Source organism: Aplysia californica, unplaced genomic scaffold (genome assembly GCF_000002075.1).
Source record: "Aplysia californica isolate F4 #8 unplaced genomic scaffold, AplCal3.0 scaffold00575, whole genome shotgun sequence".
In the NCBI taxonomy this organism is placed as follows: domain Eukaryota; kingdom Metazoa; phylum Mollusca; class Gastropoda; order Aplysiida; family Aplysiidae; genus Aplysia; species Aplysia californica.
In genome coordinates this window covers 319155-333402 of record NW_004797845.1, presented here as the reverse complement: position 1 = coordinate 333402, position 14248 = coordinate 319155, and the positions used below count along the sequence as shown (strand labels likewise).

General features: G+C 36.5%; 1 protein-coding gene across 1 annotated transcript in view; it reads left to right on the top strand.

The window, feature by feature from the left end:
• Positions 1 to 1282, top strand: part of LOC100533330 (Rab3) — a gene marked incomplete at its 5' end in the record, with an annotated part of 19547 nt that extends 18265 nt beyond the window's left edge. Inside the window, 1 exon segment of the mRNA NM_001204627.1 lies at positions 932 to 1282. Coding sequence (NP_001191556.1) covers positions 932 to 1122 — 191 coding nt within the window.
• Positions 1283 to 14248: the final 12966 nt, after the last annotated feature.

The following is a 14248-nucleotide window of genomic DNA, read 5'->3' as shown; positions in this document are numbered from 1 at the left end:
TGTGTGTGTGTGTGTGTGTGTGTGTGTGTGTGTGTGTGTTTGTGTGTGTGTTTATGTTGTGTGTGTAAGAAAAAGGTCCACTCGTGCAAATATTTACTTTTGTAGTTTATTAAATTTCAGCATAGAATCACTTATCCTTATGATTTTGTTGTCAAAGTTATTCAGATATCTCAAACAGTTTCTGAGATATGACCAGTTTTGGGATTGAAGGGTCCACCCGACCATAAGGATAGCAGTTGCTGCGTCTATTTAAAAAATGTACTTGTGGTAAAGTAATTTGACTATTTTAAATCCTCACCTTTAATTCTTGTTGTTGGTGGTTGATTTGTTGCTGTGGTGTAGTTTGCTCTTTTCTCATCCAACTTCTGTCATCCTCATCTTTCCTCCTTTTTTTTCTTTGTTGGTTACTCTTCAGTAGTATCGCTATTAATTTTCAGCACTCATAAGACCTATTTGTGTTGCAAGCGCCACTGACCCCCTGGGGCGGTGCTACTGACTGAAGTGTCCCAAAGGGGGGACATTAACATGTTCTTATGCACAGTAGAATTGTAAATGGGCTGATTCATCAATGTCATGCTCATAACTGTACCTGAACTGCGACAGGGAACTGCTGCTTTTTCTTTCCTAATCCTTATTATCGTCATTTTTCCTGTACTTCTTTTGTATGTTTGTCACACTCTTGTGACCCGCTATTTCCGGGATGCCTTGATAGTCGAAGCAGACTTTGTGCTCTTGAAGCTAGAGAGGTGAGCAGAGTAAACCTGATTCCTTGTAAGGACTTCTCTGTTGACATCCACCCCTTGGCGCTCATTTGACCTTATGCAGTTGCGAGCACCGTAAAATCTCTACTAAAATTAAACCAAACAAGTGCCGCAAAACTCTTACCCAAACAAAATTACAAAACGTGTAAGTCTTATGATTCTTTCCTCAGGTCTTGAGTTCTTCGAGACCTCAGCCAAAGAGAACATCAACGTGAAGGCGGTGTTCGAGCGTCTGGTGGACATCATCTGTGACAAGATGTCAGAGAGCCTGGACGCCGACCCGACCCTGGTCAACAACACGACCAAGTCGACGCGGCTCACCGAGAACCCCAACATGAACAGCTCTGGCTGCTCCTGCTGATGCTCCGCCCCGCCCCCCACCGCCCCCACCCCCTTTCATCTACCGATGATGATGATGATGATGAGGAGGATGATGCTGCTGCTGCCACTTAGGGAGCACACAGACACACACACAAGCGGGGAGGGTCGTTTCGTTTATTTTTTGGGAGGGAGGGATATGTGGGGGGGAAATAAGAAGACATGATGATGTGCGAGATGTGTACATTAATCTGTGGTGGTGACGGTGTGTGTGTAAATGTAACTACACACCTTCACTCTTATTTTTATTACTACTTTCATGAATAATTTGTTCATTTAATTTATTCTTTAATTATTTATGTTTATTATTATTATTTCCCAGTGCATGGTCTGATTCATTTCATTCTTGTCACTCAGGCCAGGTTGATTTGAAGCTGTTTTGGACAGTTCAATTCTTCATTATATCTGATGTAAGAGGAGGAATTCTGAGTCTCCATTATGATTGACGTTAACAGAGGAAGTCCCTGGTACACAATGATAGATGTGTGTCTTGATTCTTTTTTCCCCCCTCCCTGTGTTGTAAATCGGATATTCTGCCAGTTTGTGTAGCGCCATTTGCGCTGACTGGACCTGTGACTACTTTTTGTTTGAGAGAATAAGAAAATGACTTCACCATTGTCTATGAATGCTTTTGAGCTGATAGAATTTCCTGCAAGGAATAGAGCTTACCTCTTTCTCTCCACACAATTCACCTTTTTTTTCTTTCATGTGGGTGCAGGATTTCAGCTTAGGAAAAATGCAAACTTCATGACATTCTGTGCAGCTCTTTAATGTAAAGTCGATTAATTACGCACAAGGACAAAGTTGCTTCCAAGAGGAGAAATTCACAGACATTGTTTAAGGAAGACCCTTCTTGTGTGCTGATTTCTCTTTGGTTATGAAGTAGAGGAGGCTTTGGCTCACTGCAGTTTTTAGAAAAGAATCACCTTGAAAGTAAGTGCTGAGAAGGGTTTGTTGGAAAGCAGTGAATACTACACGAATGCTGTGTAGTTTGTAATGTCCATGCTTTAAGCTAAACAGAAGTACCTTAGGTGAAGACATGACTGGTTCTCAGGTTGGAAATCCTTGGGTTTGTGGTTGTGGTCTTTGATGGCATCTGTAATTTTAAAGAATCAGATCCTAGAAGAAGTGATCACTTATTTAGAGATGGTGAATTGCTGCCTGAGTGTAGGAAATGACACTGCAGAAGACAATGTGTTTGCAATTGGATTCTCTGAGGAGAAATGTAAAAAAGTCTCTGAGCTGGATAGAGCAGTTGAATGGGGAAGATTCACTGATGGTCTAAAAGAGCAAGCTGTCTACTTCTCACTCTCCAAGATAGCGCTATACATTTTGAGAAAACAAAGAGTAATGCTTTGTCCCATGCTTCAAAGAAGAAAATATAAAAAGAACTCTGTTAGTTGTAACTTTGAGCATTTGTTTGCTGGTCTCGGGTGTTGATATCATTCTTAAAAATCACTCTTAGATTACTCTTGTATACTACCTGTCAGTATGCATACATACCGATATAAATGAGGAGCACTTGTATGCCTTTTGAAAGTTTGTTTTGGTTCAAGACAAAAACTGTATGACAAAGAAGGTGTTTCAGAAAAGATATTATAGAGTGAGCTGGCAGTGTTTGTGTGTTGATGACATATTGAATATTTTGTCCTGTTGTGTGATCTTTGTGGGTGACTGATGCAGAGAGCAAGATTTGTTCACATCTCTCCTTATTGAGGGGGATATTATGCTGACTGTTCTTCTTTTACCATGTCTATCAATTTACTTCCTGCACTTCGGACTTTTCCATGACTTTCTGTTTTGCTCATTCTTGAGAATTACCATTTTAGCATAAGCAGTGATTGTGAAAAGTAGTATTCATGATATCTGACTGAAGTCTTGCATGGAAAAAATTGCACCTTTAATTTTTTTTCGGTGCTTGCAAAATGTAATTTGCTTTTGGCCTGTGTGTATTGGTACAGTGTTTTTGAAGCCCATATATTTTTTTGAATTCCCTTATAGCATCGATTATTTGTGAACTTTGTAGAGGAGAGAAACTGTTCTATCAAATTCTACACCTAGGTTTCTTATATTGCTAAGTGTAAAAGGATTTTGCTCAATGGTGTTTTAATGTTGTTCTTGCATAATAAAGTTTGAGTTTTCTTAGCAAAGCAAGAGCTTATACTTGGTGGCATTGCTTCTGGTGTTGTGTTGAGAAAGATTCTTAATTGATAGTTCACAGTTCACTTTGGTTGTGGGTTCCTGTCTGGATTAAGAAAACTGAACAAAATCGTTATGCTTGTTTCTTTTTCTTGTGGCATTCTGTGAAGCATTTTGCATGTTGTAGTTGATCCACCGAAATTCCCCACCACAAGACTTTGTCTTTAGGTGTCAAGCAGATTTGTCAATTCATAACGCAAGAAGGTTCGTCTGACATAAGAAAGAGTTTTGGGGAAAATTAATTATTATTATCACATGCTGAGATCTCAAAGATGGTAAGAAACTTGTCTGTGAATGTCATTGACATAAATAAAAAGTGATACCTGTGCATTGCATGACCACTTTGTAAGGCACTTTTTTTGTGGTTCATGTCTTTAGAATTCCAAAAGATGTAAAAGAAGCGGTTTACCTTTTTACTTTTGTTTAATTTGTTTCTCACATTGATTGGAAAGGTTTCTTTCTGTTTGTCTCTTGTTGCATGCTGGTCAGCTTTAATTTGTTTCAGACAGTCTTCATGGTCATTCCTAACTGGTCATCTAATGTTAGCATTCCTTCCTTCCATTTTGTTTTATTCCGTTCTAAACATCTGTACATTCCACAGTATTTTTACTCGTTTTGCTGTGAAGCGAATTATTTCTTTGGTACTTTTTAAAGAAATTTGACTTTCAGAGAAATAACTTTCTGTATTGACAGTTAAAGGACTTACCTGACAAGTATGATATGGAATCTCCTTCTAACATGTTTTTTTAACAAGTATCCTTATGAGGTGTATTTTATGTTACGAGTTGAGGAAGAATGATCTTTAGTTTTTCTTTTACAGGAAAAGCAGTGATTGTTCTTTTCAATGTTTATTTTTAAAAAACATTTTTTTTATATAGGAGATTGTTCATGAAAAAAAATTAGTTTAATTAGGGCATCAGAAGTCAAGTGTGGAAGGGCTTTAAACTAACAGCCCTAAAAGAATAAGGAGAAGTTCTCTTGAACTCTGGTCTCGAGTGCTTCACTGTCATTGTTTTTGCATATTTATAGATTACACGAATGAATTGGAATTAGTTCATGGGATGATATAAATATTTTGATAGTAATTGCGAAGTTCAATATACTTGCAGGTGAATGGTGAGACTTTTCATCATAGGGTTCGGTCTGTTTGCGGGTTCATTTAAGCTTGCGTCTTCAGTTCCTCTAATCAATTGCTCTTTCAGCTATCATTTCAGTTTTGTACCTTTTGAAAAAAAAAAAAACTAGCACTTTACGCTCAGTGCTGCTCATCCCCCATACCATTCACAGATGGGTAAAAAGAGTAAATTGATTTATTTTTTTTTAAGTAACAAAAATTCTGGAGATGTAAGGTAAAGCCTTGTTGCATTCTCTTTGAGATTTTCTCCTCCTCTGGAATTTTTATATGCACAAGCAGAAAAATACTAACTGTTCATCAAAGTGTCATAAATTGAAAATTGTATGAGATTTACAGAAAGAAGCTTAACTATGGTGGCATCATTGTTTCTGAAAAGTAAGTGTGAAGGGAATCAACTCCTATGAATCAATTTAAATATCTTACGAAGTTTTCATAAAAGTGTGGTACTCATGTCAGTTTTCTTGTCTTTCTACCTCGGTCCTCCAATCTTTGTCTCCTTTGCCACTCTTAAATGCTCATCAAAGTCTTGTGATAGGATACCTGTTTGCATTTATCTGTACCATAGTTCCTTACCCCTCAACTTATGTTTCATTTTCTGTAATCACAGACTTACAATTACTCTATTTTTCTCTTTCTTTATGATTGTTACCACATATGAAAAGTTGCACTTTTTTTTACTTGGGTTACTGACATTCTGAAAATATCTTTGGAGTTACGATTGTAAGTGATAATGACTTACTTGGTCTAATATTCTGCTGTCAAGTTTTATAGAAATTATTTATTGAAATCCAATCATTCAGGAAAATCTTTAGAAAACTGCTGCAAACTGTGAAACTAGTTATGAATAAAAATCCTGTCGTAGAACATCGATGATTGTTTTTATGAGAATGACCAAGATAACTTGTAAAGCTGTAAATGCGAATTGCTGCGCTGAATCCATGTTTGCCTCTCTTGTGAACGATGTCTTTGCCCTTGTTGCATGAGTGAATAAGTTCCTAAGTCTTTATTATTTTTTTTCTTGGTATAAATTCTGTACTTTTTAAAAATTAGCAGTTTCATTATTTCAAAAATTTTATGTTCATGAATTAAAAGTATATTTAAATAATAATATCTATATGTATATTGATCTGTTCACTAATTTATCCCTACATAACATTTGGTTTAGATTTATTTATTCATACATTTTTTTATTTTATTTGTGGATACTGCCCAGATTGGAAATCTTATTTACAGATGAGTTTTTTAAAAAAATGCTTTGTGTCTATGTGCAATCAGTTTTGATTTCAAATCTCTGTGAGCATCTTTGTGTTGTCTGTATCACATTCACTCCTGGCATCTGTCTTAAATGTTGGCTGTGGCAAGGAAAAGCTTGTGGGCAGTCTGTCATGGAAAATAAATATAATATCCCCCAAAAGCTACTGTGCTAAACAGTTCACCTTGTTTTAGGTTTTAAATCTATTGAATCGTTCAAAGCCTTCGTCTATGATTATGATGGGTAACATTCCTCCAGCACTATGACAGGTATGCAATCGGGGTTTATTATATGTTATTTCACAAAATGAAAGAAAATATTTGTAACAGCAATTTAAAAGGACTAGTCTTAAGATAAAGGCCATTGACAAGCTTGTTTCTACTTTGGTAAAGTTCTGCAATTTTTCTGGGTCTGAGCTGTCGGAGTAAGTTTTTTAATGGATTGTCTCCACGGGACCCGATATGAATGAACTTTTAAGTCATTATATTTTCAGCTTCTTTTTCAAGGTGGAAAGGTGTACCAGTCTTTTTTGTTATACAAGTCTGGTACCAGGGCTTGCTGCATCAACTCATTATGTTGAAAATAGATTGTTAAGCTCTGCTTTAAATTTCGACTATTGGTTGGATTAAGAGAGAGGCACTAGAGTTTCAGTTTAGTTTTGTATATTCTTTTTAATAGGCACATGCTTTGCTTTGTGTTTTTTCCCTCGCTTTATCAAAATTCCCATTTGCTTCTCTTAGTTGTTTGTCTTTGTTGTCAAAGATGCTGTTGACATAATTTCATTCTACACAATTTATATGTTTTTTAATGTTTCCCATGTACAATTTTTACTACAGAAGCTCTCAAACCAGGCTGTGACATGTGAATAGATAACATTGTCTATGGTTGTAACTTATTGGGGCACAGAATGTTCACATTTTTGGTTGTTGTTGTCTTTTTATCATTTACTTGTTGTTTGTGACTATTTTTTCAAGTGGTTTCACAACCTGCCAGGTGTTTTATATGCGAGAATTTCATCGGTTTTACGTGCATTCCTCACCAATTTATGTATTTCTGCACAAACCTGGAGTGATTGAGAGTATCTGTTTTTGCTTGATTGGCTACATCACCCAGTGAAGGTAAACATTTTTCCAATCATTCCTTTTCACTTGGAATGTTTGTTTGAGCTTGTCTTTTCTCTTACTAAAACTCTTTTCCCATAATTTCATGTGTAATACAATGATGCCAATATTGTGAAATGCTTTTCTGGGATGTGATGTTACAACTCTGTTGTGGCAACTAGATTGATGTTGTGTGTGTACTCTATTGTATAATATACCTTGCAACGGGTTATGTTTGTTAAAGAGAGCGAGACATTGGCTTTGAAGTCATTCTCCAAACTCTAGTTCTGCCATTTCGAAATTCATTTGTCTGTATTAAGCTCAGTCTTATAATGGGCGTGAGGATACATTACAGTTATTCAGGTTAGTCTGTATGGACTTATTCAGGTGTCAATCTCTTTTGCAGATGAGTTTTTTTGTTTTGTTCATTAGCTTAGTTCTTGTAAGTAAAGAAACCTCGTTTCCTTTTGTTTGCACATCAAAACTCAGATGCACAATATTGATCTAGTCCTCCATAGCTCAGCAGTTTAACATTTGGGTTGAAGGGGAGTGTAAATGGCAAGAGAGCTTGAAATAGGCAGATGTATATTATGCTGGGGTGATGGATTACAGATTTAAAAATATGTATACGGTTTTCATTGGGCAAAAAGACCCGTTTCTATTTGTGTGTCACTGATTCATTTTGCTCATGTGATGTAAATGTCTAGAGTTTGTGCAATTGTGCCGGGAGTGAGGTTAATACTGACTTAATGTGCAATTCAATCAGAGTTTTGTATGTTTTGTGACTTGCCATTTGTTTGTTCATCATTTCTTAGACTTATATTCTTGTGGTTTATGAAGGTTTTCATCTTTCATCCATATCCTCTCTCCCCCCACCCCCTCTGTTTTTTTTTCCTCTAAAAATGAATATGTGGGCATGGGGGGAAAAATGATTTTTGAAATAGCATGTTAAAGGCTCTAGTCTTAAAGTTAAGGGCATTGGCACCCTCATTTCTACTTTGTTAAAATCATGCAATTTAAACAAAAAATTAAACTGGATAACTTCTTTTAAGTATTGTCTCTAAGTGCCCCATGTGAATGAACTTAGTGCCATTATATTTGTGGCTTCTTTTTCCATAAAATGTGTTGCCAGTTGTTGGTTTTTTTTGGGTTTTTTTAAAGATATTTCCTTAGCCCTCCCCCTATGCTAGCATTCTTCTCATTTGATGACTTTGTGAAAGATAATCTTCAACTGTTTTTTTTTTTTCAACTGTCAATTACTTTTTCTAATTTAATATTGTCATCCTTGTTTATGATCTGTGCTACAGTTGTCCATTTATTAATTCCATGTTCTGCTGGTCTTATGTGAATGTTTTTAGGCTTTAGTGTTCCTCTAGGCATGTCTTGACCCCACCTTGACTGAGTTTTGTCTGTTCAAGTCATCTTGTGTGTGTGTGTGTGTGTGTGTGTGTGTGTGTGTGTGTGTGTGTGTGTGTGTGTGTGTGTGTGTGTGTGTATGTGTGTGTGTGTGTGTGTGAGTGCGTGTGTGTGTGAAACATCCTGAGATTTTATTTCTTTCCTCCCTTTCTTCCTCAGTCTTGCAGGGAATATCTTTTTTTCTTTGTTGCAGATATTCGGCAGTTTTTCTTTCTTATCGTTTTACAGTCCTGTTTTTTCAATACATAACATTTTCTGTAGCCCTTGATGATGATAAAAGGATGGATGGAAATGTAATATATCATGTGGCTTGTCATTGCAAGGGATAAGGCTTTACTTGAAGTTAATTCACCTCAATAACAATAGCTGAGTTTTTATGTTTGTAATAATTGGGTGGGGGGGGGGGGGGGGGGGGGATATGTCCCAATTAAAAAAAAAATTTCTTTTAATATCCGCCCTTTTCTATTTCAAATACTATTTCTGCCGGAAAAAAATTCTACCCTCACTCTTGATCATACATTAAATATTTATTAATTGTTGTACACACACTTGAAGAATCACTGATTTGACAGTTGTGATTCTTTTTGTATTCTTTTTTTTCAGTGTGCAAAGAAATTTTCTCATGAAAATAAATTTTACTGTAGTATTTGGAAGAGTATGGCTATGGACAGTGCTCCACTGTCTTTGTCAAAGTTCACTGCAACTTTTATATGATTCTGAAAAAAAATAAAATAACAGAAACCTGTTTATGTTGACTAATGTACATGGAAATGACTTTTAGTTCCCTGGGAAAAAAATAACTTTGCTCATTAGTCTGGGCCGTGGTGAAATGTGGATAAAAATGTCACTTAGTGGCCGATTTCTTTATGGCATCGTATTTTGCTACTGATGATGTGTATTCTGTGATTGTGTGTACTGAACTTTTCTCTATCATGCCAGTCTTGACAATATTTCTTAGTACTTTCTTCCTTGTGAGTAGTTCAAATCTGTAGGATCTCAATATGTCGACTAGTATCTTGTACGTATGTCTTTGTGATTTGTTGTCTTTTTTTTTTTCTCTCCTCCCCTCAGATCTGAGAATAAGCCAGGTAGTAGAAAGAGGTGTAGGGTTTGTTTGTTTCTGTTGTTTTCCTCCCACTTTCTCTTTCTATAAAGGTCAGTCTTACCTGACATAGACTGCCAGCTGGAGTGTACGTTAAACAACATACATATTATTGTTTCCCCCTACCCATCTGTCTCAAATCACATATTTACTAGTGATTGAGTATGTGTATGTGTGTGTGTGTGGGCACGCAAGTGTCCTGTGAGTGCATGTGCGTTTACCTGTCGTGTGTTTTCACCAGTTCCCAACCACTCCTTGCTGTCTGACGTCTTAGACTCGTGTCCACTGTGACCCGGTTGTTTGTGTTGGGACTTGACCCGATTGTTTGTGTGGGGACCTGTGTTACTTCCTCCGCGACGGTTGTATAGTGTGTAGCATGTTCATTACTGTTTGATGTAGCAGGCCCCTGGCTAGGCCGGGCCGGCCGTATACACTCCACTTGTATGTAGATGACAACAAAAAAAAAATAAAGTAACATTAATAACCACACAGAGCTTGATCATTGGTTGATGTTTTTGTCTTCAAATTTACTGTTTCTTTAAGAATGTTTATGTTGTACTACTCGATCTTTTTGTGGTGGTTACTCTTTTTCTCATACTTTTTTTTTCCTTTTAAACGTTGTTGTGTTATTTGATCAGTAGTACATGAACTTCTAGTATTTGCCTGGATAAAATTGATCTGCACACTGGTGGAAGGCGTCTCAGGCAGGGCCTTCTTAATTTCTTTCCCTCTGTTTATTCTGCCTGTCTGTCTGACTTTTTTCTCCCAAAGACGGTTTCTACAGTGTCGATGTGCTGCACTTTTCTTTACGTAAACACTGTGAGATAGAGCATCGTCTTCTGAGGAGATCTTTTAGTTAAAGTAAATATCCCCCCCCCCACTCACCCCCCAATCGTTATAATATGCACGGAGCATCTTTTGCGTGGGACACCATGCCGACCCAAAAGTGACCTCATGGAGAGTGGAGACTCCTACTTATGCATATATGAGGTCCAGTTAGTTCTAAATGGAGCGCTCAAGTTTACTTTTACTGATCTTTCAATAGCGGCGATTATAAAGTGACTATGTTCAGGAATAATGTAATTTACTGAAAACAGTACTCTACTTGATTCTGTGTCTGCTTCTGATATGTAATGGATCTGATGAGCTTTTTGATACTTTTCTTTTTTTAAAATCTTCAACGAAAAGCATGCCGTGAGCACAGTTGGTATCATGTTGGGTTCTGTTGCAATTGATCAGAGAATGGTTGGTGGGTGCTGTGGTGTGGTTTGATCCTTCTTTCCCATCAAACATCTATCATCCTTATCTCTCCTTTTTTTTTTTTTGCTACTCTCTCGTAACACCTCTAATCTTCAGCACTTATGTGACTTAATTGTTTTACAAGTGCTGTAAAACGCTTACTAAAACAGAAGCAGATGATCCTGGTTTAAACCCCCTGGTTTTTTCAGAGAGTTTTCACAGCTCCCTTGCAACTTGGCTTGAACTTAATAAAGGTGATGGACGTTGAATTTGGAGATTCTGTTTTTTAAAATAACCTTACGGTTTTGAAAAAACCACCCTTAAAAACCATACCATTACCATGTGTTTTTCTAGGGCAGATGTATCTCTTCAGATGATGGAGAGAGCTGTGTAGAGTATTATAGAAAAATGTATTTGAAATCGCGAATCTCTGGGTCAGTTACCTTTAACTTGAATACCACAAGATAATCTTTATGTATGTGACATTTGATGCACAGGCTTATCAGTTTTCCCCACGTAAAGCCAGAGGCTTTCCTGATAGGCGTCATATTACACATATTTTTCGTTGGTCGGGAGTGTGTGTGTGTGTGGGTGGCACAGGCTTTGCACGTGTATGTATGGGAGAGAGTTTTAGTAGTGGGGGTGGTAGTGTGTGTGTGTGTGTGTGTGTGTGTGTGTGTGTGTGTATGGAAAGGGGATGGGGGGGAGTAGGTCGGATAAAGGTGTTTGTGGGTGTACATGAGAATGTTTATAGATGCATTTGTGATGGAAAAAAGCATTAGAAAAAATAGTATTCAAACAATACGGTTCTGAAGCTACCGATCATTCAAATACCATTCAACAGAAACTATTTATTTGACAGGTTGATCAAATTTACATCTTTGAGAAAGAGGATTTCTTGTATTTCACAAACTGCTATGAGGAATGGAGGGTGAACGGAGCAAAATTATTGTTTTTCCCTCTCATTATGAATTAAAAAAATTACAACTCCACCAACACAATTTAGATAAATTAGGAGGCGGCTGCTTGAACCCTGCCAGTCAGGACCAACCCGAATGGAATGGAATACAGCATCCTGAGCTAGCACAGACAGATGGAGGTATCGCGACTTGACAAAATAACTGCTCCTTTTGGATTTTGGGAACTGAACTTGCACCTTAATTTTTAAATAGCAAATTCAAATAGCCAAAGCGTTACAACACAGACACTAGTTTGGGGGTGGGGGGAGGGGGTGAGGGGGGGGGGGTTCATGGAGAGGTAACAGGTGAAAAGGATTAATAGATTCAATTGATACATAAATAAATAAGCCCAGGACAACAAGAATTTTTCCTCACGGTTAATGTTTATTAGGAAAATTGGCAATACATAGCAAAATCTACAAATCACAGAGAACCAGCTCTGATACGTCCATGGTTGATCAAAAAGCATACATGATAATATGATATCATGCTTTGAAAGAGAATTTTCAACAACAGCTACTAATGACACATTTCAAGCTTTTTTGTTGCTGTAATAAATCACAGCAATAAAGCAACAAAGCTACAAGAACGCACTTCCAACTTTTTTTGTTGTAATAAATCACAGCAATAAAGCAACAAAGCTACAAGAACGCACTTCCTACTTTTTTTGTTGTAATAAAAAACAGCAATAAAGCAACAAAGCTACAAGAACGCACTTCCTACTTTTTTTGTTGTAATAAATCACAGCAATAAGGCAACAAAGCTAAAAGAACGCACTTCTACTGCTTATCATTCTGTTTCTACTTAAAACTACCAAAAAAACCAAAAAAACAAGGAGAAAATCTTGAAATGAAGAGGAAGGTGCTGTCTTTATTTGTTTGAGAGTTTAAGAATGTGAAGTTAAAGAAAGAAGGAGAAAATGCTGAAGGGAAATTTTCAAAGGCGAGTAATAATAAAAAAAAAGAAGTCTTCCTGATGGGACAGGGCAGGTGGAGATATGGCCAGTGTCAATCTACGTTTACCCAAATCAATTTCTAGAGGTTTGCATAAAACCATCATTTGAATAAAGGCATCAAAGGGCATTTTCATTACAGTATCATTCTGTTCCATTACTTCTTTATTAGTTTTTAATTGAAAAATAACAAGTGCCCAGGTCTTGATTCTGAATAAGGTGCTTTTTTGTTAATTTTCTTGAAACTTCAATAAACAATTAATTAAAGCATTTGTAATGATGCTGTAAATATGAATTGGTAAACAGTGTCATTTTACAGGGTTTAGCATGACCAATATTTCACCCTGAATATGTAAGCCAATAGATCAGTGGAGCAGGTTTCACTCTATATGCAGCTCCATGGTCCACGGTTATAAAATACTCATGAGGGGATGCAAATATGCAACAACATAGTAATACCAAAACGTTTTTTTCTCAGATTCATTTAAAAGCAGTTGGACAAGTTATCTGGTACATTTTATAGTAATGTACCATCTGTATGTGATGCATTGATGACACAAATGTAAAATATAATAGAGAATTCATCCCATTATATTTCTGTTTGGTGATATCTTAGTCTTAAAGTATTCCCCGTTCAGCAGAACCAAAGGTAGATGAGGAACATTCTCTCAGAGATTTTATTCAATTTTCATTCTCTTTACATTTTGGTTTCTGACCATAAGTCTAAAGAGAAGCATTTCTTGACTATTAACCCCTGAGAAGGGTCAGAAAAAAGATGTGACAGCAGACAGAAATGACAACTGAAAAAGAAAAGAAGCTGGACCTATCAGTAGAAGAATCTCCCAACAACTTGCACCATCCTCCCTCATATATCTGCTTCCAGTCCTGAGAAATGTGTCAAAGGTAACCTCACAGCAAGAGCTAGAGACGGCAACTGCATATATTTCTAAAGAGCAAATTAGTTTTTTCTCTTTAAGAGGGCCTAATGATTGAGACAAAAGCCAACAATAGGTAACAAACTATGATCACTTCTGAGATTCCTCTTCTGTTTATGCTGACATAATCTTGGATAATCAGTTCAATTTAAAAAAACCCACTTCAAAGCATGTTAAAAATGCCTCAATTTATTACTGCTATGTAAAAACCTGTAATATAGAGGTTAGTACTTTCACTATGTTAGAAAAAGTAGTTTTTAAAAAATCATTGAATGCATATCATTTTGACTTTGAGCTCATTGTATCAGAATTTACACCCGCAAGCAAGTGCATACTTAAAACTAAATGCAGAAACATCCCTTGGCCTCAAAAAGCTAAATCAATTGAATGATCTTCAGCAAGAGTGTATGTATGTTTATAATGGTGTAAAGTGTGAATTATGATGTACTGAATCTGTCTGTATGCAGAAAACGATCAATTCTGAGCTCATTTATTTACAATAAATGCAGATTACAATAAATCTTGAAAACACATCTAAGAACTCTGAAATACTCATTTGGCAATACATGGGGACACTTGTACAGACACATAATATAAATATATATAGAGCTTTGATATAACCATTTGCCGGTTTTAGTGAAGTTGTACGTTTATTTTAAGACATGACTGGTTAAATTTATTTGAAAGATGTATAAAGTGACAGAAGACGTGAGCTCCTCAATACAAAAAAATGATAAATGGTCTAATACTTAAAATTAAATACCTTATCATGAATCATGTCCAAATCACAACACTTTTTTAATCTATGGGACAATAGCCC